At 37.6% G+C, this 24584-nt stretch overlaps 3 protein-coding genes across 5 annotated transcripts; 1 reads left to right on the forward strand and 2 right to left on the reverse strand.

Moving 5' to 3' along the window:
- Positions 1-273: 273 nt before the first annotated feature.
- Positions 274-17789, reverse strand: wdr95 (WD40 repeat domain 95). Its single transcript, XM_044354867.1, has 30 exons — positions 17715-17789; positions 16979-17237; positions 15645-15698; positions 15468-15551; positions 15218-15283; positions 14589-14819; positions 13719-13804; positions 13518-13610; positions 13381-13426; positions 13227-13273; positions 11697-11814; positions 11475-11544; positions 10762-11002; positions 10575-10680; positions 10294-10445; positions 9923-10025; positions 9665-9771; positions 9498-9577; positions 9329-9383; positions 9197-9242; positions 8757-8816; positions 4239-4401; positions 4034-4129; positions 3875-3933; positions 2997-3132; positions 2838-2877; positions 2387-2475; positions 980-1164; positions 755-856; positions 274-629 (listed from the first exon to the last, which is right to left on the reverse strand). Exons 1-29 carry the CDS (start codon positions 17780-17782, stop codon positions 788-790), a joined length of 3009 nt encoding a protein of 1002 aa, XP_044210802.1. The 5' UTR covers positions 17783-17789; the 3' UTR covers positions 274-629; positions 755-787.
- A 584-nt stretch (positions 17790-18373) lies between these two features.
- On the reverse strand, positions 18374-21753 carry LOC122984416 (testis-expressed protein 26-like). Of its 3 annotated transcripts, none has more exons than XM_044354864.1 (7): positions 21564-21753; positions 19845-19929; positions 19572-19734; positions 19302-19458; positions 18952-19113; positions 18701-18862; positions 18374-18595 (listed from the first exon to the last, which is right to left on the reverse strand). In XM_044354864.1, exons 1-7 carry the CDS (start codon positions 21751-21753, stop codon positions 18471-18473), a joined length of 1044 nt encoding a protein of 347 aa, XP_044210799.1. In that variant the 3' UTR covers positions 18374-18470. The 3 variants fall into 3 exon arrangements, with proteins under 3 accessions (XP_044210799.1, XP_044210798.1, XP_044210800.1); XM_044354863.1 differs by having other exon boundaries at positions 18952-19116; XM_044354865.1 differs by lacking the exon at positions 21564-21753 and adding an exon at positions 20364-21064 and having other exon boundaries at positions 18952-19116.
- hmgb1b (high mobility group box 1b) lies at positions 21653-24281 on the forward strand. Its single transcript, XM_044354866.1, has 5 exons — positions 21653-21767; positions 22860-23015; positions 23149-23294; positions 23399-23573; positions 23699-24281. The coding sequence occupies exons 2-5, from the start codon at positions 22869-22871 to the stop codon at positions 23837-23839; spliced, it is 609 nt and encodes a 202-aa protein (XP_044210801.1). The 5' UTR covers positions 21653-21767; positions 22860-22868; the 3' UTR covers positions 23840-24281.
- The last annotated feature ends 303 nt before the right edge of the window (positions 24282-24584 follow it).

Genomic DNA, 24584 nt, shown 5'->3' on the forward strand with positions numbered 1-24584 from the left:
GTAGGAAATCCCTCTGCATATTCGTTCACTCAGAAATATGAAAATATGTGCTTCCTCACAGTCTGAATCCATAAATGTCACAGTTATCATTGCTGCTTCGGTCTAATGGTAATGATTTCCCAACCCCTTTTCACTTCTCTTCATGCCGAGATCTGAACAGTTCTGTGGTTCAAAATGTAAATGAAAGCAGCCTGCACTTCAAGGGAGGGACCATTTGTGCAGGCTTTGTTGAATTAATGGAAACAGTTTGTTTATAACATTTATTGTCACAATTTCACATAGTTCAACACTTTCATTGTTCTTTGGCTTTATTTTATATGGTCTGTTGTTGAAAAAGCCAGTTGAGTATGATTATATGCAGCACTAATTTTCACTATTATTTCATTCTATTTTATTTTTTGTCGCTCTGTCTCTATGGTATTAGATGCTGCAATGACCCAGTTTCCCAACTGTAATCAATACAGTGTCATCTTATTCATTTGACTCCAGTTCCTCAGTGCTGCATATGAGAGGATCAATACCAGCATGGAAGAGGTCAGGTCTTACACTGGTGCTTGGTGGCTCCACAGTATCAAAGCCTTTAAAAGCTTACTGATTCGATAGTATGCCTGACAAATGCCTGACAGAGCCTGAAATGCAAAAAAAGACACTCTCACTCTAAATATAAATCAGTCACATTTTCAGCTAAGTCTGGTTTAGGACTTGCATTGCATATGTACAGCAGTCTTTGCTGTTGTAATTTTTTATAACTTACCCAGTCCTGTGTTTGTGTGGGTGAAACATGCTTTTAATCTTCCTCAATGTCTGTGCCACTGATGGATGTTGGAGGAAGTCTCAGCTCAGTGTGTGTCTCTGACTGCAATTATGCCAGAAGAGGAGCAGGCAAAGTTCAGTTCAGTTCAGCATTTGGAGGGAGGAAGAGACAGAGAAACATACCTCACACCGTTCAGATAATCATTTGGGAAGTAATGCTGCTCACCTTCAGTTCCTCCATATCAGCTTCAGTCTTGTCAGGATTGATGACATCAGAAAGACATGTTTTTACTTTCAGAATTTCATGATCTGGCATACTCAGCGGATCAATCAAAACCTCATAGGGGACAGCAGGATGCATCCAGGATGAGGAGATGTGGACGCTCCAGCTCTCAGATTGCCCAAATGTCCCTGTAGAAAAAGACCAAAATTATATAATATATAATATAAATATATTAATGGTTTGGCGAATTGCACGACATGGTACTGAAGGAATATGACATGGTCAAAACTGTGGCTTCTCAAAATGTCACAAAAAATTGAATCCATTACACTGAATTCTCTGCAGTGGTGCCCTATCATGCAGCACATCCCCTGCAACGCCAGAGAAAAAACTATCTTCATTTCTAAAATATTTTAAATCAGTTCACTGTCACTGTTTACTGTTAACATACTTCAGTATTTTAATGACATTTCTTCACATTCCAACAATTTTTCAAAAAGGTGTGCAAAAATGGTAAAGTAGATGTGTCATTTTTTCTGTCTACTTTCTGTAAATCGGAAAATTATCAGCTTCCCACAATATGATGTTACATATAAATTAAAATAACTCAGCTCTCTGTCCAGTTATCTTGTAAAAGCTATGTATGCAATTTCAGTAAGTGGTTGGCCCAGAGAGGGATTACACTCTTCCCTTTGCTGCATAGGAAGATTCAGAGAAACACTGCAAAGAGTCAGTGAGAGTCAAGTCTGGACTACCAAGGTGAGCAACAATGGTTTATGGTCATTTAATTAACTGTCATTTTGGTTGTTTGGAAAAATGCACAAAATAATATGAATTGAAGTGGTAATTTCATTTTTTAAATTTTTATTTATTTTTTTACAATTAACACTTGAAATGATGAAGACACTTGCAAATGGGTAATAAAAAATGTAAACCATACTTTGGTGTTTCATTTGACTTTTTTAAGATTTCATTAAACTCTTATAAGGTTTTTTTAGATGATATTGTGCTTACATGGTTCATTTTTTAAATTAACTTGTGTTATTAACAAAAAGGAATTGACACACAGCAGTAGAGTCACATTCTCGTGTAGGAGTTCTGTTTGTTCACCGGCTCTCTAGGCAAAACATAATTAAGCTGCCATGTAGTTTGCAGTGTGCTCTGTACTTGATGGATATTTGAAGGTGACACGACACATACACAATGTACAGAGAGTGGGAGGTTGGGGGCCCAGCAGCTCATTTTTGCCCCAGGGCCCCCTAGTATCCATGTGTATAGTCACACTAGAATGAACATACTATATATAAAAGCATTTCCACCTTAAGCACTGCACCATGCTCAAGATTAATGCTGTTTGCATGAACATTAATAATATCTAGGATGAGAGGATTGGTGCATAATGAAACCCACCTATGAATTCTCCATGTGCACTCCAAAGGCGCACAGTGAAGTCCATGGACGAGGTAAGCACCACTTGATCATTGTCAACAATCTGCAGGCTGGACCAGAATAAAGAGATGAATGAGATGCAATGAAATGGGAGAAGGCATTTCTGGCAGAACACTCTAAATCTTCCAGTGTGTTGGTGTGTCTGATGGCAGATGCACCCCGGGCAGCATCTCACCTATACTGATCGTCTATTTAAGACCTTCCCACACACAGTTTCTTCTACACTTTGTGTGTCTGTCGCAGCAATAGACTGAGAATGATTGGCTCCATTAAGGATGTACCCACCAGGAGCTTTAAATATACAGCAAGCTAAAAGTTACGGAAACAACAAGCCTAACTGCAGGTTAACTGCAGTTAAACTTCTAACAAGAAGAATTTGAACTATAACAAGTCACGAATTTACTTCACATACCCAGTAACTCTGCTGGTGTGGGCACGCCAGAAGTTTTCAGCTGAATGAATGTAAGGGGAAAAAAAAAAAAAACAAATTCAAACTATGAATTTTCAAATATTTATTCATGGGTTTTTTGAGTGTCTATTAGAGGCAGTGGCAAGAAAAAGAGAAGCTAACCTCTTGGTGGTTTTTGCTCAGCGTCAAGAGCAAATGTCTCTGTGTCATAAACATAGATGTAACCGATTCTGTCAGCAGCATACAATATGTCCTTGTCTGTCTTAGCCAGTTTTGTAATCTTTTGTTGGAATCTAGACTGCAAAACACAAGTGAAAAAGAAATTCTCATGAACAATTACACCAACATATCACCAGCTCTTCATATTCATTATTTCACAATGACTCTCACATTCCACTCACACTAACTGAATGAAAAAAATGGACAGAATCAATTAGTAACACCTCACAGTTATCTCACCCATGGTGACCAAATATTACCTTCCATGCAGACAGATAATACATTTCCAAAGATAATAGCCATCTTCAAAAAATCTAATATAAAAAAATTAGAAAATGTGTCAGGCAACAAACTGTAGAAACTAATCACGAAGAAATTAAAGTGCATGAAAATAAGAGCGCCTGAAAATTGGTAAGAGCTGATGTTGCTAGGTAACTGAATACAAGTGGTATGATAGTAAAGCCAAAAAAATATGTGTTTTAGGGTTTTTTGAAATATAAGCAGTTTCTGTTCCAATTGGAGAATGTCATACATGTTTTATTTCAGCTTTCAGGACACACAGCTGCTTCAGGTGCCCCCCTGTTCACCCGAATATTAAAGTGCTCTGCTTTGCATTGTGTAGCTGCAAGGAAGGTACTGTACCTGCTAATTGTTCAAAAACTAGAGCAAAGCAAAGAAACAGGGCAGTATGAGTTGTCTTATTCTTTGATCAGCAATTTTGGAAGTAGGAAGAAGAGAAAGACAAGTAAGAACTTGAGTTGCATCCCTTGATATCTAAAGGTGAAACAGAGGAATGTTCTGTGTTGAGTGAAATATCTTACAGCCTTGAAGCTGCTCACAAATTTTCCTCCACTGAGCACGTTCCAGAGATTTATATAACCTTTAAAAGAAAGCACATCACTGACACTGTATTGCAAGAGATTGTAATGGATTATAAAGTGCAATCATGCGCTGTAATTAGTGTTGTTCATAACACTGACCCATGGCCCCAGACGTCAGGAGAGCTGTGGTCGAAGAAAATTGCTGTAACTTGGAGTTCTTCAGGAAAATCATGCTTGGAACACTAGTATCCAGTCCTAAGAGAAAAATATGAGACAAATGAAATGTTCTGATCATAGCAGGTTTTACGATCAGAGGAGATTTGATTGATTATAGTCATCATTCACTTCGAAGCTCGAAAACCACCTTTAACATTTTGGTGTTTATCCGGAAGAGGGCTGACAAACCGAGTCTGTATACGTCCAGAAACCACATTCCACACTATAATCTCTCCATTATAGCTGCTGGTGGCCAGGAGAGACGGGGGACAGTGTGTCACACAAAGGATATCTCCTTTATGGCCATTTTTCTGAGGAAAAAAGAAGTGTCTCTTAACAACTGAGGAATAAAAAGTTTATGGCAGGGTGAAAATTTATTTGCAGTGCAACAGGCCAGCATGATTCTATTTGCATTTTGTCATGAGTGAATTATTTTGAAAGATTCCTGTCCTTGTTTGAACATGAAAAGATATAATATCTCCTGTTCCATCACTTCAGCATGTGTTTAACCAACTATGGAAAGTTATTAAAGCTTCACTGTTTATCTCTTACACTGGCAGGGAAGATAGGCAACATTTTTGCTGTCTCTTCTTTTAAAACCAAGTCATATTTTCAGACAGATAAAGCCTGATGTGATATTAATAATGGTACAGGCCATTAGTTTTTGGGAGCATTCTGAGAAACAGGCTTATTTGCTTTCTTGCCAAGAGTTTGATGAGAATATCACTCTCCTGTCTGTACAATAAACATGAAACTACAGCCAGCAGCTCAGCAAAAAGAAGGGGAACAGCTAGCCTGGCTCAGTTGAAAGGGAACAAAATCGGCCTACCAGCAAACTAATGAACACATCATATCTCATTTGTTCAGTCAGTGAAAAAAACAAAAAAGTACAAAAATGACGGTTACTTTCGGACAGAGCCAGGCTAGCTGTTTGCCCCATCTTTATGCTAAACTAAGCGGCTGCCGGCTGTAGCTTCAAATTTAGTGTTCAATTTTGAAGGTGGTATTAATCTTCTCTTTTAACTAACGGCAAGACAGTGACTGGTAAATGGACTGCATTTATATAGCGCCTTTCTAGTCTTCCATCCACTCCTCTATGCTACATGCCAATATTCACTCATTCACACACATATTCATACACTGATGGCACAGCCTTCAGGAACAATGATATGATAAGAATATTTCCCAAAATGTCAAAACAATTCCTTTAAACTTATCAATTCAGACATGTTTAAGGAGTTTGCCATCCTCACAGAAAAAGTGAACAACTAAAAGGTCACAGAACTGTTCACCAAAAGACATGATGGAAATGTTTCTCTGCATTCTAGGGAGTCTCATTAAACAGCTGAGAGGAATCCTCAATAAAAAAATAAAATGTTTCATTGTGGCTTGTTTCAAGCTGTATATGAATGTCAATGACTTTCCACGCAAGACCAGATTTCGTTTACAGTATTCTGGCCAAGTGTGTCACACATTTTGGAGCAGCAACTGACTTGATGTTAAACCCCCTGAGCAAACAGACAAGCCAAACATTACTGCTGCCACTGTACTTCACAGTGATACAAAATGATTCATCTTAGCTTCATGTGCTTATTACTCACTGAACTCCATGGGAATGTTTCATTGGGGCAATGCTTCCAAAAAGAAAATGTACACAACACGAACCAAATCAGGAAAAGCAGAAGGCTTTTTTTTTTTGCCTTGGACACACATTAGTGAATGCTATTGTTTGCAAGCTGAAGTGAAAAAGTAAGCTGAACAGGGCCATGTTTTCAAATTTAATGAGATGTAACACATCACTGACCATCTGCAGAAACAGATTAATTCACAGTGAACCAGAGGCTCACTGGCTAAAGGTGGTAGACCTATATATACATATATCAACCCATTGATCTCCCTCCTGCTAGCCATTAATGAAAACAATTTCAAGAGAGGGCTCTGCAGATAATCAAAGGGGTCACTTTTCTTACTGGCCACTGTAATGCAATCTTCCTACTCTGTTAATGGCCCTCTTTGGCATGAGTGTAACCGCCAGCCATAATGAAAGACATGGCTAGAGACTGCGTGTCACCTCCTCCAATGGATCATACGACATTAGTGAGAATCAATTTTCTCTCCTAGAGCACATGTGGAGAGGACAATGCCCTGCTGTCAAGATGACCAAATTGAACAGGTAAAATTAGATAAAAGAACTGCAATCTACTGTGTGGTTTTATTGGGGTCTGTGAGAGACCTTGAGAGAAAAACGCTGAATCAAACACTACAGTTGGTGATTTTACCTGATAATGAAGAGAAGTTTCAGTTGATTTCATTTTATATTAAATGTTTTGAATTTTTATAGCACTGCAGGGTGTGATACGGTATACTGTGTCATTGTATCAAAGAGCTTCATTTATTGCAGAGATGTAGTAAAAAGTGAATTTACGTCTTTCTGCAGTGAGCTAATAAAGTTTACAGTCCTGTTTTAAAACTTTATGTGGATCAGAAGTACAGAATCTATTTTGATTAAGATAGTGTAGTAGCTGTTCAAAATAAAAGTCTACAGCCACCCTAGTCACACTGTACTGTACTTAGACACAGCTTTGCTTTGAGCTAAATGTTAATGTTTAGCCAGTAAATGTAATAACATTTGCAAATTTGCACTAAATACAAAATACAGTTGAGGCTGATGGGTATATTTGGACATAAACCTCATGTCTAAATTTCATCCTCTTGGGATCAAATATGCCTGTACAAACTTCCATGACAATCCATCCAATAGTTGAGATATTTCAGTCTAGACTAAACCATCCCTGGAGCCACTCCACAAGCATGGCTATAAAATGTTGCATTTTGCCTGATTACCCCTTTTTGCAGTGAATGAGGAAAGCCAGGAATCCAAACTTAATATTTTCCATTTCAAAGTCCTAAATGTCACCTGCTGTGACCCAGTGAATTTAGCTATAGGATATATTATGGTCTAAAGGTTGGGTGATCATATAAACAGACTAGTTTCATTCTCAATGAGATATCCACCAAAATGCAAAACCTAGTCTGACAAAATGATCAATAGTGAGAAAAAGATCCCCAAAGTCTAGCACAAGTTGTAGTATCTGTTTGATGTGCCCTGAATAACAAAACAGTGACATTTTGGAGGGTGGACTCATCTGCATTTCTAATGCAGATTTTTTTCAAAAATAGGTCTAAACCTTTGATCTGACTCAAATCCGATATCATTTCATGTGCAAAACAAAAACATGCCAAAAAACAGAGATAACCCTATGATACATTGTAGTGGGAGTGCAAAGGTACATTTGGTACACACCTGAACTGAGTCAGTGGTAAAACCGTCCTTACATTTCAGTGAGTGTTCAGACTCTCTGGAGCAGGCATAAACTACACGATTACTGACAGGTCAAAGCATGGCTTTGGCTGGGACTTTGACTCAAAGAAAAACTATGTGGTATGATGACATCAACAATTATGAAAAGAATATAATATATATATATATATATATATATATATATATATATATATAGAAAATTGTATGAAATATGACCATTAATTGTAATGTATTCACAGTAGATTCTCTCTCTCTCTCTCTCTATATATATATATATATATATATATATATATATATATATGGAGAGAGAGAGAGAGAGAGAGATATGAGTACATGTAGATATAAGCAGACATAGGAAAGAAACTAAAAACTTTTCCAAATATGTAACTGAAAATCTCAAAACTGAGAGAAATGGAACAAAGGAAAGAAGAAGAAAAAAGGGAGGCAGGGGGTATGGAGTAACCCGCTGCTCAAGTTAAAAATGTTTCTGAAGGCGATGCTGCACAGTAGGACAGAGATCAGGAAGGCTTTGCTATCCATCTCTCTCTGAGCTTTCCAGCCAGTCAGCAAAAAAAACGATTCTTAGGACCAAAGGCTACAGTGTCCTCTATGTGTCTGTGTAATATGAACACAGAACCAGCAGGAAACCTTTATCTTCACAGCCCTGCAGGTGCACCGCTGACTGAGTCAGAGCATGAACAGACCAAGCACCCCTGCTATATAATGCACAGTGACTAGACAGGTAGGAAAGCAAATGTACTGTGGTAAAACGCATTCTGCATACACATACAGACATGAAGTAGATGCAAATACACATGACCAAGTGCAGGTTATAATATATTTGAAACGTGACTTTACATAAAAACACCAGTGATGGAAGTATTAACATCCTTTTCTTTAGTAAAAGTGGCAATACCATACTACAAAAATACTCCATTACAAGGTCCTACTTTCAAAAATGTACTGAAGTAAAAGTATAGAAGTATTATCTGCAAAACTATACTTATACTTCAAGTATCAAAAGTAATAATTATGCAGAATGGCTCCTTAACAGATTCTTATATTGTTATATGTATTATATTATTTGATTATTATGCACTCAAGTAGAACTGTGTGTTAATAGTGTGTGTGAACAATGTTGAGCCAATTTGAACTACTTTATATACTACTTGGTAGTTTTCTATATTATATAATAATATATTCATATATACTGTACACTGTCTGTCTGAAATAAATTTCACTGGGGGGAAACAAACCCTCAGTCAGAGCCCATCAAACTACTTATTATGTTGGGCTGCCTGAAAATCTAGTTATTGTCAAAAGAGTTTTCTGCTCATTAATCACCAGATCATCCTGCCATGAAGGCCGTGGCCTCTGGATATGATGAGGGTCCTCAGGTATGTCCTGACAAAATACAGCAGCACAGTCAGCACGTAAGAGACATTTTCTAACTCAAAATTCAATACATTTTGTCAAGTTTGGATCACAAAAATAGTAGGTGGTAGAACATCCTTGTAAACCAGACAGTGACAATGAGTTCTTTTGCTATTGTCTGGTTTTATAATGAAATTCAAAACAGGCTATACAGTATGTGGCACGAACTATCAGTATTCTTTTGCTATTGCAGAATGGAGTTCAGCTGGTAATGACAATGTAAACAAATGCAAATGGGATGTGATATGTTGAAGGGATGGAGGAATTGGAGAAATAATTGGACTTGGATTCCTGAAATACAACTGACAAAGAAGATAGAAGATATGTCTTTTCTTTTCTTTTGTACTCACTGAGTAAATGTCAATCTTCCGGTCCTGGCCGACAGACATCACATAGCTTCAAACATAAATTGCACAAGCTCAGCATGGATTAATATTTATACAGAGCCTGGAACATTTACCAAATACCAAATCATTACTTACGAATTCCCGTGAACTTTCAAAAAGATGCAGTCGCACACCTCGTGACATTCACCATCTATAAAGGCAAGATTAGAAAAAAAAAACATTGTTTCATAATTATTGGAAACTAAAAACTGTTCTTTTAAAAACATTTTGTTTTGAGGAAGTAGTGAACATTTACAGTTCGTACCCTTCTTTAGGGTCTTTAGGCACTGCCCATTGTTAAAGTTCCAGATCTTTAGACAGCCCTCTCTTCCCCCTGTGATGAGTCTGCAAACACAAGAACATACTGTGCTGTGATGAAGTGAAGGGTAAACATATTTCATATTTCATGACAAGGTGACTCTTATACTGTACCTCCTCCCTTTGGGGTCAAAAGTCATGCAAGTGATGGCAGACAGGTCATGTGTGCCACCAAACTCAAAAACCTGACGTCCAGTGTCAAAATCCCAAACTTTCACCACCTAAAGCCAGTAACATTTCAAATGAATTTTACAGTTGATATTCATTTGGTTATATAAAATGTCCATGTTCCACAGACTGATTTCATTTTTCACTAGAAATGTGAAGCTGGTCATCTGGGTCCGTGATGTTGTAAAGTACTAATTTACTCACAGATCCCTCAGTGCAGCTGACAACTTGACGAAACTCCTCACTGTAGCCACAGCAAATTATAGGCTCATTATGTGAGACATTCAGGCGGCTGCAAAGCTGTGGCCTCACAGAGGGAAAAGATAATAAACAGTGAGATGAATATTAAAGCACTACATTCATCACTAAGACAGAAAAAACTTCAAATCTATATCTTTTGGGTAAATCTAGGATATTCAGTCCCTTAATAGGAAATCTACTACATCATCAGCTGTCTTATTTTAGAAGTATGACACCTGACATATCCATAAATTAGCTCATTACAGCATTTTCAAAATATCTCTAGAGCACTTTGGAGTCTATGATGAATAACACACAAAGACATGAAAACCAACCTTATCTTGAGGGACAGCACTGCCATGCAGTCTGCTGCAGTATAAAGGGATTTCATAGCTGGGGAATATGAGCATGCAGATATGTCACCGTGAATCCCAGTGGCCTTGGGGTCTGCTGTAAACAGGCAACACTGATCTTGAATATCCCAGATCTGAAATGGGAGCCGGTGAAATGTCATCAGTAGGTATTGCATGTACAGTCATATGAATATTGTATTAATTTGTATCATTTAGGGCAGAAAATATCACAAGTGAAACATAAGAATTGAGTCATGCCCCACTTTCACAGTGCTGTCTATGGAGACTGAGAAGATCTGACTGTCTTCTGAGGAGATGCAGAGGTAGATGATGGGAGCAGAATGGCCTTTCAAAATCCCAGTTGGTTTTCTGAAAAGAAAAAAAGAAACATATATTTATTTGTCTTTTTGATTTATTAGTAGGAGAGCCAAATAAAACATCGTTCCTCACCCAGAAAAATGTGGGTTCCACATGCGTATGAGTCTATCCATGCCTCCAGTAACCAGCAGGCTGTGCTTCTGACAAAGATCAAACGTCTTCACACCTTTGTAGATGGTGAAGACTGTCTGGTCACATGATGCCCGGAGCTGTGGAGTCCAGCTCAGCTGGACCTTCTTGGTCTTACCTTCATAGCAAGCCTCTCTGATCTCACTCAACTGCTGCTCAGCGTCCGTTAAAGGCAGCACACAACCTTAAGAAGGGAAAAAAAGCATTTTATTACAAGGACATGTGTACAAACATCAATCAAAACATGCTTTTTGGAGCAAGGGTGAGTCATTATGAGAATGACTAAGCTGACAAATGGACATGCCCACGTACACGGGAGATCATGCACACACACGCTGGCACTGATGGGTGGATTTGTGATAGATGAGTCATCCCTCACAGCTCTCCTACAAGGGCGCCTCATGTTCAGTACAAATTTTAATTGCTGCTCATATAGAACTTGATACTTTTTATTATCATCTTCAATTTTCTATTTTGGTCTTTCATTACATAGAAACATGGCATGTGTAGGAATAGAGAGGTAAGTACGTGTTTAAGCACAGGTGACAATAATGAACATCTTGGATTGATTGTTATTTTTGGGCATGTGCAGAACATATGCCAAAAAAAAAAAAAACAACAAAAAAAGCCAAAGAAAATAGCTTAACATAAATTACCTATAACAAGAGATGAAGCCTCTTCATTTGATGATGAGATAACAGCTTGGAAACTTGGCAAATATTTTGCCTAAAGTCAGAGAAGAGAGTTAGTTGCTCAATATTGATTGTTATACTGCTTTGGAAGATATTATACGTTGTCACTTGGCTAAACTTGAGTATATTTCTTCAAAAAATAAACAGAAGTGAAGTGTACACATAGAGTGGAAGGTAAAATGTCACCTGTGTCACCCAGTCCTGATGAACCTTCCATCTCACAAATGTCACACTTGGAAAGAGCACTGCATTATCAATTGCTATGTTGGGCATATTTTCAATCTTTGGTAATTTATTCCATAATCTATAAAAAATAATAGTTAAAATTCACAGTCAGACCTGCTCACATTTTCTAGTACACATCCTTACATCCACACACTGTATATAATTTCTCTGAAAGGTAGGGAACCTATAGGAAGCAATAATTTTCCACCATATCTTTGAAGTAGCCGTGCAAATATGACTCTCAGACTTCACAGTCCATACACTCTGTTCCAGTATAACCTGAACAAAATAAGTGCATTAGACATGCCACGAATCCAGCTCACATACAGTACATGTATATGAATTTTCATCCTGAATACACTGAAATGTGCTTTTTAACTGAAAAAGAATGAATGAATCAATAATTGCTGCCTCTCTTGAGCAACTAAAATATACAGACACTTACATACAGAGAAATTCATAAAGTCAGATATATTTATGGTTGATTGAGGAAAAATAAAAAAAAAATCAATTGAATAAATAATAAATACACAGTAAATCTTTAACTTTCCTTTAAAATATGTAAAATTCAGCAAATTGCCATCTGTCGCTATAAATTACTTTGCCATTAGAAATTGTTGATAACACTGCAACCAATATTCTGCTCTAAATATCTTCCTATGAAAGCTGTATATTATGCTGTATATTTCCATATTTTTGTGATATAACTGAAAGCTTATTTCTTACATTATTTCTTACATTATAAAGAAAAGATGTAATTTTGTGCAATTACATTGCATTATATTTGCAAATTATTTGCTGCAAATATATATATAACAATTATGAAATAATTAATATTTTTATTATTCATCTCATTCAGTTAAGTGGTTCTGTTATTGTATGTATATAAAGATTTGCTTTTACTTCTTTGGCAAATCAGGCAATCCTATTACTCTTATCACTATAAGTAATTCTGATTCTGAGTGTGATTTTATTTATTGTAAAATCTTGCTGCAATGACTACCACTGGTAATGTTAATATACTCTGTAGAGGGTTCCAAACCTTTTACTCAACGAAACAGGTGTTATTCTGCTCAGGATTCAGTAAACATGCAGCAAATGTTGCTCACTCATAAGAAAGATTCTTGTTTCTTTTTCACTGACTAATTCTTTTTGATCAGCCAAGAACATGATCTAGGAGGGAAGCAAGAAAGCACACATATCTGATTGGTTGTTAATGGTTGATGTCACCCTCTGAGTTTTCTTTGGTCACCCAGCTGTGTAGACAATCAGAATTTAATCACTGACAGAGTGGCTGGCGGAAGATTTGCTGGCAAAAATGCTCAGAACTTTCTGATACAAATGCAGTATACTACAAAAAATGTGTATACTGTTAACTATGATACTTTGCATCCTCTCATTCCTGTTCAAATGTTACCAAAGTACAATAGGAGGAGGATTAACTGAACTAGAGAGAATAGGTCCAGTAGAAGATTAGAAAAATTACATTACCTGAGGGTATCTGCAACAGAAGATACTAAAATGATATTCACACATCCCTGCATCACAAATAAAAACAAAATAACCTATCACAGTATGAATCAAGTGAGATATAATGACTGATTTTTGTCTGATAATTGGATCTGGTTTCAACAAAAATACTTACCTCAGTGTCTCCATACAGAATGCAACATTTATCAGAACCTGTGTAGCTGTGGGCAAAAACACAAACCGTCACATGTTGAGACTTAGTGGAACATTTGGTAAGACATTTGATCGTGACATGCTGTTTTTGTTGCTCACCCGTAGTCTAATGTCAAAGGGACTGTGTCTAGTGTATTGATTTGGCAATAAGGCTCCAGAGTGGAAAGCTCATAAAGTTGTATCTCTCTGTCCCTGCATGATAGGAATGACAGGTACAATAAACAAACGTATAGACTGGTAACAAGGAATCAGTGCTTAATCAATAATCTAGTCATTTTATTACACCTTTTTTCATATTACCCTGTTCCGATCATCAGCTTGTTGTACTCTGTCATCAGAGTAAAATCACTTGCCCACTTCGACTTCCTGTTGGCAGGTCCATCATTCTGTGATTAATGAGCAAATCCATTTGTTAAGTTTCTCACAATTTCACGTAGGTGGAAACAAGACCACGAACACATTTACAGTACCAGTCAAAAGTTTGGACACACTTTCTCATTCAAGTGAATGGGAAGGTGAGTCCAAACTTTTGAATGGTTCTATATATTACAATGCAATCCATTATGATATACTTGCAATAAATACTTGAGAAACTTAATTTGTGTCAATTGCTTGTCATAAAAGCTCTGATTTAACTCTAATTTCTGAGGTTGTGCCTTGCATTGATGATGTCATATCTTATTAAATTCGTGGTGTTCATGATATTTTTTCCCTACTATACAAATAGAGGAGTGACAAATAAAATGAATGCCTTACAATGCCTTTTGTACATATGGACAATATTAAAGGCTAAGTCTGGTGATATTCTGTATTTTTTTTCTCCGTAAATCTCACGAAAAAATCCAAACCAACATTGAATCAGTACTACCGACCTCCATTTTTATTAAAAGACTGTTAAAAACACATCACTGAGCAACACATGTGCACTGAGTGACATGTTCTTTTGTTACCATGAACACAGGCACTATAGTTTATTCAGAGTCAACTCCACATACCAAATCTATACTAATCTGCTACTGAAAATGGTGCTCAGCAAATGCAAAATGTACTCTTTCTTGCGTAATTATTGCTACAAACTATAGTGCCCGGCTTAACAAAAAGAAAAAATGTAGGATAACATCAGACTTATCCTCTAAGATTTCAGGTAAATGTACAAAAGTTCAAACATACAAACATGTGTTTGGTCCTCTGAAGTTTAAGTTCAGGACTCCAATAGCAAACAGCTCCATCTTCTCTCACAGTTATGATGGTGCCATCATGGGTGGAGCAGATGTTGATGATGGGAATACCGTGACACAACGCCTTCATGGTGGCTGGCAGAGTGAAAGCCACCTGTTTACTGCGTCTTGCTGCTTCCTCCTTCTCTTTGTACTCCTGTAGCATGTTTGTGCAGAACTCACCCTGCATCACATTAGTTTGTGTTATAAAAGCTCATACTCCAGTGTAATACCAGAAATTTCTTCATTTCAAGTGTACAATATAGGAAAGAAAAAGAAATAAAAGAAAAGTAAGAAAAAAAACCCTGAGATTATTTTAAAAGTCAAGCAGTACAGTCAAGGCTATAACTTGTGAAAGCATCACCTGGGTGTCAGCAGAAGATAAATGCGAAACAGTCAAGTTGGCACTAGAAAAGCTGATTTAGCCCAAATCATTGTGTCCCATTTCATGGTGGCCTAACTTTTTATTGTAGATTCCTGGTGTTAGTATGCATGGCAAAGCGTTATAACTATAGCAATTTCAGTTGCACTGAATAAAATGACTGTAGGCTCCATAAGAAACAAATATGAATTTCAACTCACCCATGAAATCCTTCCCTGGCCTGAATAATCAATCTTCTTAAATAACCCTTGAATTTGTGCATTGCTCTGTGAAATTCAAAGAACAAAAGAATAAAGAACAATGACCCAAAGATGATAGTTAATGTAGAAAAAATGGCATAATTAATCAGGTTATTGCTAAGTCTGGTCCTTAATTGCAAGGATTTGAGTCACACAGAGATGAGAGAATCTGTGAAAGAGTGACAGGAAGAGAAATGTGACACGGTCTTACTGTGAAAGGAAAGCCCAAACACTTCGTCACTATATGTCCAAAATTCTTCGCATCAATGGATCCCAAACCTCCTGTTTCAAATTCCTTTATAAAGAAAAATACAGTCAAATCGCCCAGAAATGAAAAAAACAGACTATCTGTTGTTGTTTTTTTTAAAAGATGCCATTCATACAGTACCTCAAATGCTAGTTTCAGTTTCTGGAGGTTATCAAGTGAAATCTTCTCATCAATCTAATTGCAGAGAGGAAAAAGAAAAAATGTGTCATTACATAATGACACACACCATTACTATTATGCTGGTTGATTATGAATATTATAAGACAACAATTGGAGGACAAAGAAGATTAATATGTTTGAGTAGCGCTAGAAAACAAGTATTCAAGTTATGGCAAAATGCTCCTTTTATTTTTTCAGTCCACTCAAATCCACTCACCAGACAGTTCAAAAAGTCTGAGTGCTAAAAATACAAATCAAGGTTAGAGAGGAGATGTTAATGGCAATGGAGAGGAGATGCTATGTATAATTATCAACACACATGATTAGGGCTCCACCTCTGACTGTTAATGACTGTCTGTCATGGCCACCACAAGCAGCCACCAGCTACAGCATGACATGTCTCAGATGACAGGCCATGCTGTCTGTGTTAATGGCCTCTCTCCACTTTGCCATGGTTTCCTAGCAACGGGTTCTTGATCCATGACACTCTTTGATCTATCATTAATAAATAACAGGGATAAACAGCCTAATTCCTCAAGGATGTAACTAGAGTCGTGGGTTCCCAACGGTATCTCCTGAATTGAGGAGATAATTGTTTAATCAGTCAGAGTGATGGAAATACTGAAAGTGTTCATATAACCTCAACTGCTTTCCAAATCCCTTTATTAGAGCTGCATAACTTTGAACTCTTGAGTCTGCTCCGCCTAATCTGTTATGGCACATTGCTCATTACATTAAGCAGGAAAGTGTGACTGACATCTGCAAACAAAACCCACAAACTTCAGCTGGTGCATTTGCACCAGCCTCCTATGTCATTCTATCATTCATGTCAGCTTGAAAGCTTGAGTTTGAATCTACTGTGGTCCTTTTAAGTAGTTGGCTCAGCAACTGTGTTTGTTTTACTTTGGCCTGAAACATGACATCCCAGGGACTGGGATAGATGGTCCTGCCCGATGCGCTGTCAGGCTGCAAGTAAATTGATCATCAACTTGATTTAAAATGGCATTTTTGGCATTACTTCACATTCATTCTGCTGGTGAGACATGCTTCTGCTGGAGTTGAGTTTAAGTACTTTGGAAAGTGCATACAAACTGGCAAGCATAGCAATGTAACACTCTAGTGACACCTTGAGGCTAAAACTGGCAATTTGAGAAAAGTGACTCATTGGGGAAAGGTGAAAAATTGTATGATGGCACAAAATAATCTAGACTTTTTTGGATGGATGGGTTGACATTTAAATGGCTCGCATTCACTCCTCTGAGCTCACATTCACAGAGATGTTTTGAAAAATGTACCTTGAGGCTGTGGGTTGAATCAATAGAGTGCTGGTGCTGTTGTCTCATGATTTGAGCCTTGTCTCCAAGTGTGACAGAGTGTCTTCGTCTGTTCTGTTTCAGCAGCTCTCGCACCAACCATTCAGGCTGCTCTTTTCTGTCCTCGCTGACACCCACTCGTCTTGATGCTGAGGAGTCATCTGTGACTTTCTCACCCAGACAACCTAGCCCCGAAGTCTGTCTTGTCCTTTCTCCTGTGCTCCCCAATTCAGAAAGGATGCTGGGAGAATTTAAACTCTGTGTCTGTTATTTTGATTAAGTGTAAGCATGTTTCTCATTATTGTCATTATGGGTAAATTTCAGCAAGTAATTGTTTTACCCCTAATTTAAAGCATATGTATATCTGTGAGAATAAACTTCACTTGATTTGATGTAGCCAACATTGCAAACCAACTTCATCTATCTAATGTTAGGAATGTGACTATGAATCCCAGGTGACTTCCTGTATTACATGGTAACTGCTCAGTGCTGCCACAGATGGCAACTCCAGCACCATGACAACAGTAAACATTTTCTGAACAGGACAAAGAGGAATACATGACAGATAAACAATTCAATACCTCATCCGATCATCTTAACATCCCTTCCGGGGAGATTAAACCTCCTGGTATAAAAATGTGAATTAAATTGGAATGACATTTAACAACAAATGCGTGATTTGTTGTGCTGAAAGACCAACAAAAAAAACAGCAATTACCTGGGCACATGTAGGGTTTCTAATCTTCCTGAAGCAGAGGAAGAGCGAACCTTTTTTCCCAACGGCATCCTTGTGAGCTCTTAAAGGTGTTGTAAAAAGCAGAGTTAAGTGCAGCACATTTCCACAGTTACACCTTCAAACAGACCTTAATCAAACAGACTATCTGACACTCGCTCTAACATTACACCCGAGCAGAGCAGGTGGCCCTGGTAACTAAGAAACCCAGAGTGAAAACTGAGACTACAAAAGTAAAAACAAGACACTGCATTTCCAAAGAGAAAAACAGCTTAATTGTCTTATTAAATCTTAATAATACTAATATATATTGTGCCGTTAGATTGCAAATTAATCAGTTTAATATTGTAGCAATTGCAGACAATTTTTATGTTTTTTTAATTGCAACTACTGAGGGAAAGAATAAAATAAACAAAAAGATTATTATAAGTAAAGATTAATAATATTCCTTGCAAATATTTCATAATTTAAAACAGAGGAATGATTAATACCTAACAAGAGCTGTCATTGCTGGTTATTTTCTGTGCAGATAGAATCAATTAAATCGTTGCTTTTATTCTCTTTCTCATTGTTATCAGGCTGCAGACAGACTGCATAATGTCAGATAGCAGAATTTGGGGGCGATGACACACGAAGGGAGACAATTTTCATCAGGCAGAGATGTTTAATTATCACAACAGAGTTACACAGCAAAAATTAGCAAATGAAATGTGTAAGAAAGATAAATATAAGCAGTTAGGTTTAAAGAGGTTCTGGCCAACTTGATATCCACTCTGGTGAGCAGGAATTGAGCACCACAGCTGGAAGTTTCTCCCCACTGATTGGATGAGCTTCGTTACTCAAAATTGTTTTTACAGCCTCCTTTTCTGGAAACCTAGAGACAGATACTCAACATGAGTTACTTGTCTGTCAAAATCAGTCAGCATTATGTCAGAATGCTCAAACATTTAAATGAGTAAGGTGATGCTAACCTTCCTCGGGTACAACTGTGTGTATCTGCTGCAGCTCCTGGGGCGGTAGTGACTTTATCACAGATGTGACATTAGTGATTCTCTTTCCACAAAACCTGTCATAGGTTGTCAAATCCAATCCTTTCTGCTGAGTGTGAATGTGCCTTTGCACAACAGCTGGAACTGCAACATATAGAGGATTAGATTTTAATGAATTCTATTTTTTTTACATTGTTTACATGCATTGTCAGTGTTTTTGAGTTTACATGTACCTATACCACGGCAGGCCACACTATAATCTCTTTTGCGGTGACGGTGGGAGTGATTACCCAGCAGTTCAGGTCGTTGCATTGGCTGGCGGTAATAGTCCTTCATCTCTGTGTCAGTAGAGAGCAGCACTTGACACTTGCTGTGCAGAGGTGCGGCTCTTTGTTCTGCTTTATTAATGTGATAATATCTTGTCAAACAAGTTCCATGACAAAATGAAAAGAAACTGTAGAGAGACATATTATTAGTATAGTGATGTTTTAATTTATACATCCCTGACTGCGTGAATGTTATTACTTCAGCTGTTCTGACATAATTTCACATAACACAGAACTAGCCAGCAGACTTCCCCTACCTTGAGGCAAGCCCATGAAGTCACATCTGTAGGTGGACCGGTACTGTGCTGTCAAAGCCTTACGGATCTCCCCCTGAGATGGGGGACATTTCCAAGGGAACCTGCCAGAGTCAGAGCTTCGTGTGGTGTCCCTAGGCAGCCTCCACATCATGAAAGACTTGGGGAAAATAGCTTGATTTGAAGGTTACAGTGCACTGTGAGGGGTCGGGCATGGCATTCAACATTAAATGTAAAATCTTCGGCTGAGGCTTACACAGCCTAAATACCAACCTGACTTGGATGTGGGTTGTTTCTCCTCTGTCCTGAGGCTGTTCCTGTGCGAATGCATTCAGGTCTACAGGTTGGCTTCCAGCAAAAATCCTTATTGTACACAGTTGAACCAAAGGGTTCAGATTGTGAATGGGAGTCTATAAATGATGTTGACTTTGGGGACCTACATCAACATAGACAGACATACAGTTACACACATACAAAAAAAACACACAACTGCTATATACCTATGTAACTTCACCACAAGCCTAGAAATCCATAAATAGAACTTACAGCAGAATCTCTGCAGCTGAATTAGGTCGATAAATGAATTCTCTTCTATGAGATGTTTCGTAGGGATCCCACCACTGTTTCCCCTCTGCAAAACAATTTTAATATTAGAAATGTAGCCCTGAATTCTTGATATACAGCATATTCTTGTCATTTTGGGTAGTGGATATAAGCAGGTCTCTCTTTGAATAAACCTCCCACCACCCAATATGTCTAGACAGTAAACACAACCACCTTCACTCACATCAGACTTTCCCTGTTATACTCACAATTGTCCCAACACCAACAACAGCAAGTAGGAACTAAAATTACCCAATGCAATGACATATGAATGAGGAACATGATAATATTTATAGTATATAATACCATAAATATTATAATGAAATAAAAACTACTGGAGTAATAAAAATTAAATTCAACTCTGAAACAGTCCAGAATAAATCAAATGCTAATCAAAATTTAGATTAAATTGTTATCAAGTTGGTTTCTTTCTATCTTTAAATCTCTTCGGTTTAACATTACCTTTGGTTGCCATTGGTGACCACTGTTTTGGTACCTTGTGTTACGGTTGTTTCTGGTGTAATGTACACCTTTTCATTTGCATTCCAGATGAAATTTCACTTCATGGATTTCTTGCTGAAATGGGTCACTGGTAAATGTAGAGGCTATGCCTGAGTCTGAGCCACTATGTATAACAAATAGAGATATATCTACATGCAGACAGAGCTGATCTCAGCATGTCTCTAGGTGCTGTGGTTATGGAGACCTACAACATTTGAATGGCTGTGAGCTGCTCAGCAGGGGGGATGTTGCATTAAAAATTAATGGGAAGTAACTGATTACATTTACTCAAGTATTGTACTTTTGAGGTACTTTACATGTGTAATTTAATTTTATTCTAGTTTATCCTCAACTCCATGAAATTTGAGAAAGAAATATTGTGCTTTTTACTCCTCTGCTACTATATGAATACTTAATACTTGGCAGATTAAGACTGACAAAACATGGAATCATCTTATAAAATGACAGATTGTGTGTAAATTAGTTCAGATTCTTGCACCCATTAGCTCCTTTATTTCGGGGAAAGGCGATGTTTAACATTTTATTATGTTACTATTCTGAAAATATAGATATTTATTTATATATATTATAAATATTTAATGTCGTATTTTCTAATTGTCTCTTAATGTCTTATCTAATTCACACTCAATTTTATTCAACCAGACAGCACAAACAGGCCAATTTTCAATTTATATATATATATATATATATATATATATATATATATATATATATATATATATATATATATATATATACGCATACTGTTTATATTTAATTACTATTTAATTACTAGCTGCAGAATTAAAATGCTTCTTAATTTATATGTTTCTTCATATATTACACTAATACAGTAATAATAGTAATAATACACCATGCAGTATATAATAATATAACGCTCTGAAAAGGTGTTTTGATGCTATTTGATAAGAATAGTTTGCTGATATGTGTACTTTTATTGATGGCTTAATTTCAAACTGTGTTATTATTTTAATAAGGTAGACTACTTCTTCCACCACACTATTCTGCTGTTGTTTCCCATCCCAGCTTCATTGTAACTTGTATGCATCTTTTTGTTATTATGTGGATAATGAACGCTGTCTGTAATTCATGTTTAGCGCCATCGTCTTGCATCGCCCCACCGTGTTTTGGACAACCAACCGTACAACAAGCAGCACTGAGATAGCGAGTGTCCAATAAGATACTCCACGGAGTTGGCGGCAGCCAATGTCCGACAGCCGGAGCTCGACACGCAGGATAAACACAGAGGGATCCTCACAGCCGGAGAACCGCGCATTGATGGTGCTTTCTTCCCATTGTTTGAGACGTAACGACGTACAGCCGGCCTCATACAGCGTTTTAGGGGTAAGCGTCATATATGTTAACTTATTAACCAAGAGACTAGTATGTAACATTATCTGTTATGAATGAACCAGCGGGCTGTAATATGTATTCTGCAGAGTACATCGGGGTTGTACATGTTTAGTGGCATGACAGAGCTGGATAGGATGCTAACACAATGATGTTAAACATTGTCTTGCTAATATGGCGACGTATAGTTGCCTGACACTGACATTAGTTGCGGCCATAAATAACAACCACGATAAATTATAACTCCCCCCAATGGCTAAGTTAACGGCCACTCTTGTGTTAGCGTAACGTTTACGTCCGCTAATGTGTTTCCAGCTAACGGCAACAAGCTAACTCATGCCTGCTGTTAGCCTGGCACAAAAGCTAACACAACTTAACACCGCTGACTGGTGCTGAAGCAACCCCTACGGCGGTGATACAGACAGAGCATCTTTGTCTGAGATCATCGTCACTTTGATTAAAACTTTAAATGCGATAATCTGCATTATGCAGACAGGCCATTGCGCTGAAATTTTAGGCCTGAAAGCAGCCTGCTAACCATTGTTGGTGATCTAATCAGCCATTTTAATAATCGTCTCATGGATACGAGCATGATGATGAGCCTGTTTGCTAGCAGTTTGCTACTAGCTAGCCTAGCTTCATGGCAAGGGGACACAAAGCAAAGAGCGGAGCCATACTGGCTAACAGTTAGCGAACGATCAAAGAGCTAATGCTAATTTCCACATCTACACCTCTAAACTCGCTAGCTACACGTTATATCAAGTGGATGCTACAAGATACAGTTGCATGTGCTCTCACTAGCTCTATACCATGTCACCGTGAGTGCATGCTATAAGCATCACTAAACGAAATTGCAGTTGGGAGTAGCTTAGTAGTTTAAGAAGCAGCATGTTGACCTCTACATATAATGGATCATCAGTCACCCCAGACACCCCCCTCCCACCACCCGATTTTAAACAATAGATGGACCTGACAAAGCAAGAGGCAGACAATTGAGCAGGGAGATATTTAGATATTGCTTGTGCTGCTCCAAAAATAGATTTGGGATATATTTAATTCAAAACATTCTCTTTCCCTCGCATTTAGTAAGCCAAGATGGTGAAGGATCCAAAGAAGCCGAGGGGCAAAATGTCCTCATATGCCTACTTTGTGCAAACATGCCGAGAGGAGCACAAGAAGAAGCATCCTGGTGCCAGTGTCAACTTTGCAGAATTCTCCAAGAAATGCTCTGAGCGATGGAAGGTTGGATAAATTACACTGAGATTCTTTTTAACAATATTTGTCTTAATCCAATATTATTTTTCAAGCAGTTTCGATGTTCAAGATTGTTTTTTAAAAAAAAAAATTAAAAAAAATTGCTTTTGTTTTTCCACAGACCATGTCACCAAAAGAGAAAGGCAAGTTTGAAGATATGGCCAAACAAGACAAGGTGCGTTATGAGAGGGAAATGAAGAATTACACACCCCCCATGGGGCAGAAGAAGAAGCGATTTAAGGACCCCAATGCACCCAAGAGACCACCGTATGCACTATAATCAAGTCGCTCCAGACTAACTATTTTTTTCATTTGTTTTTATGATAACTAGGAACACTGACACATTATCCCCCCACCCCCCTCCCCCACAGGTCTGCATTCTTCCTATTCTGCGCCGACTTTCGCTCCAAGGTAAAAGGTGAGAATCCAGGGCTCTCCATTGGGGACACTGCAAAGAAGTTGGGAGAGATGTGGAACAGCTCATCTGCAGAAAACAAGCAGCCATATGAGAAGAAGGCTGCCAAGTTGAAGGAGAAATACGACAAGGTAAACAGCCTTTGTCTAATTGAAGCTTGACTTGTTTTTATGACTTGAATAAATCCGGTTTATTGACTTTTAAGTATAGAAAACAGTAGGCTTCTCTGTTTCACTGAAACACTTGCACTCCACAGGATATCGTCGCCTACCGCACGAAAGGCAAAGTGGATTCAGCATCAGCTGCTGCTGCAGATGATGATGACGAGGATGAGGAGGAAGATGAGGGAGAGGAGGACGACGAAGAAGATGATGATGATGACGAGGATGATGAGTAGTTCGCACAGGGACGGGACCTGAAGTTTTGTTTATGCCATATAACTCTAATATACTCAATTCACCATCTTGAAACAGAAGTCAGATTGAACAAGAACATGTGTATATTTAATGTTTTTAAGATGTACAGTGTTATTCTCCTTTTTTTGTAAAGTTAACACTACATATCTAAGTTTGAGATTTTCTAGTGGTAGTTCTTTATCCCTGCCATATTATGTAACAATTTAGGAGGACTACAAATCCCAAAATGAGAGTAAGTAGTCTTTAGGTGTTAAAACTCAAAAATGAGATTTCTGAGTTGGTAGTGTATTTTTCTTTATTTTGAAAAATATTTTTTTATGTGCTGTCCCAATGTCTTTTTATCGTTCTTTGAATACCACTCTAATATCAAATGCAGCTGTCGACATTCAAGAATGTCTTCAATAAAGGTCGTTTTTTTTAAGAGGTTTTGTTTGTTGTTGTGTTTTTTTTTCCTCTTATTTTATTTTTTTGTGTCTCTTATACTACCAGTCAGTCATCACAGACCCAACTTGGAGAACATGTGGCCTTTCAGGTTTACAAGAATAATTAAAACACTGAATGGTGTTTGATGCTTTTCATTTAAAAATATAAAAATAAAAAATATAGCTTATCAGTGAATAAGTGCAAGATCAAAGCTTGTTCATTCTGCTATTAAATTATTAGAGCTGCAATGATCAATCGATTGACAGAAGATTAATTGCCAACTACTTTGATAATCGATTGTTT

This window comes from Thunnus albacares, chromosome 6 (assembly GCF_914725855.1).
Source record: "Thunnus albacares chromosome 6, fThuAlb1.1, whole genome shotgun sequence".
Classification (NCBI taxonomy): domain Eukaryota; kingdom Metazoa; phylum Chordata; class Actinopteri; order Scombriformes; family Scombridae; genus Thunnus; species Thunnus albacares.

Coding starts and splice junctions, on each gene's coding strand:
- LOC122984416 (XM_044354863.1), bottom strand. CDS start 21,753: ATGAGGCCGGCTGTACGTCGTTACGTCTCAAACAATGGGAAGAAAGCA. Junction 19,459..19,571: donor ACAACCCACATCCAAGTCAG/GTTGGTATTTAG, acceptor ATTTTCCCCAAG/TCTTTCATGATGTGGAGGCT. Junction 18,863..18,951: donor TGTGGCCTGCCGTGGTATAG/GTACATGTAAAC, acceptor TATATGTTGCAG/TTCCAGCTGTTGTGCAAAGG.
- wdr95 (XM_044354867.1), bottom strand. CDS start 17,782: ATGCCGTTGGGAAAAAAGGTTCGCTCTTCCTCTGCTTCAGGAAGATTA. Junction 9,772..9,922: donor TCAGCTGCACTGAGGGATCT/GTGAGTAAATTA, acceptor TACTGGCTTTAG/GTGGTGAAAGTTTGGGATTT. Junction 2,476..2,837: donor CACACCAGCAGAGTTACTGG/GTATGTGAAGTA, acceptor ATTCTGGTCCAG/CCTGCAGATTGTTGACAATG.
- hmgb1b (XM_044354866.1), top strand. CDS start 22,869: ATGGTGAAGGATCCAAAGAAGCCGAGGGGCAAAATGTCCTCATATGCC. Junction 23,295..23,398: donor AATGCACCCAAGAGACCACC/GTATGCACTATA, acceptor CCTCCCCCACAG/GTCTGCATTCTTCCTATTCT. Junction 23,574..23,698: donor TGAAGGAGAAATACGACAAG/GTAAACAGCCTT, acceptor TGCACTCCACAG/GATATCGTCGCCTACCGCAC.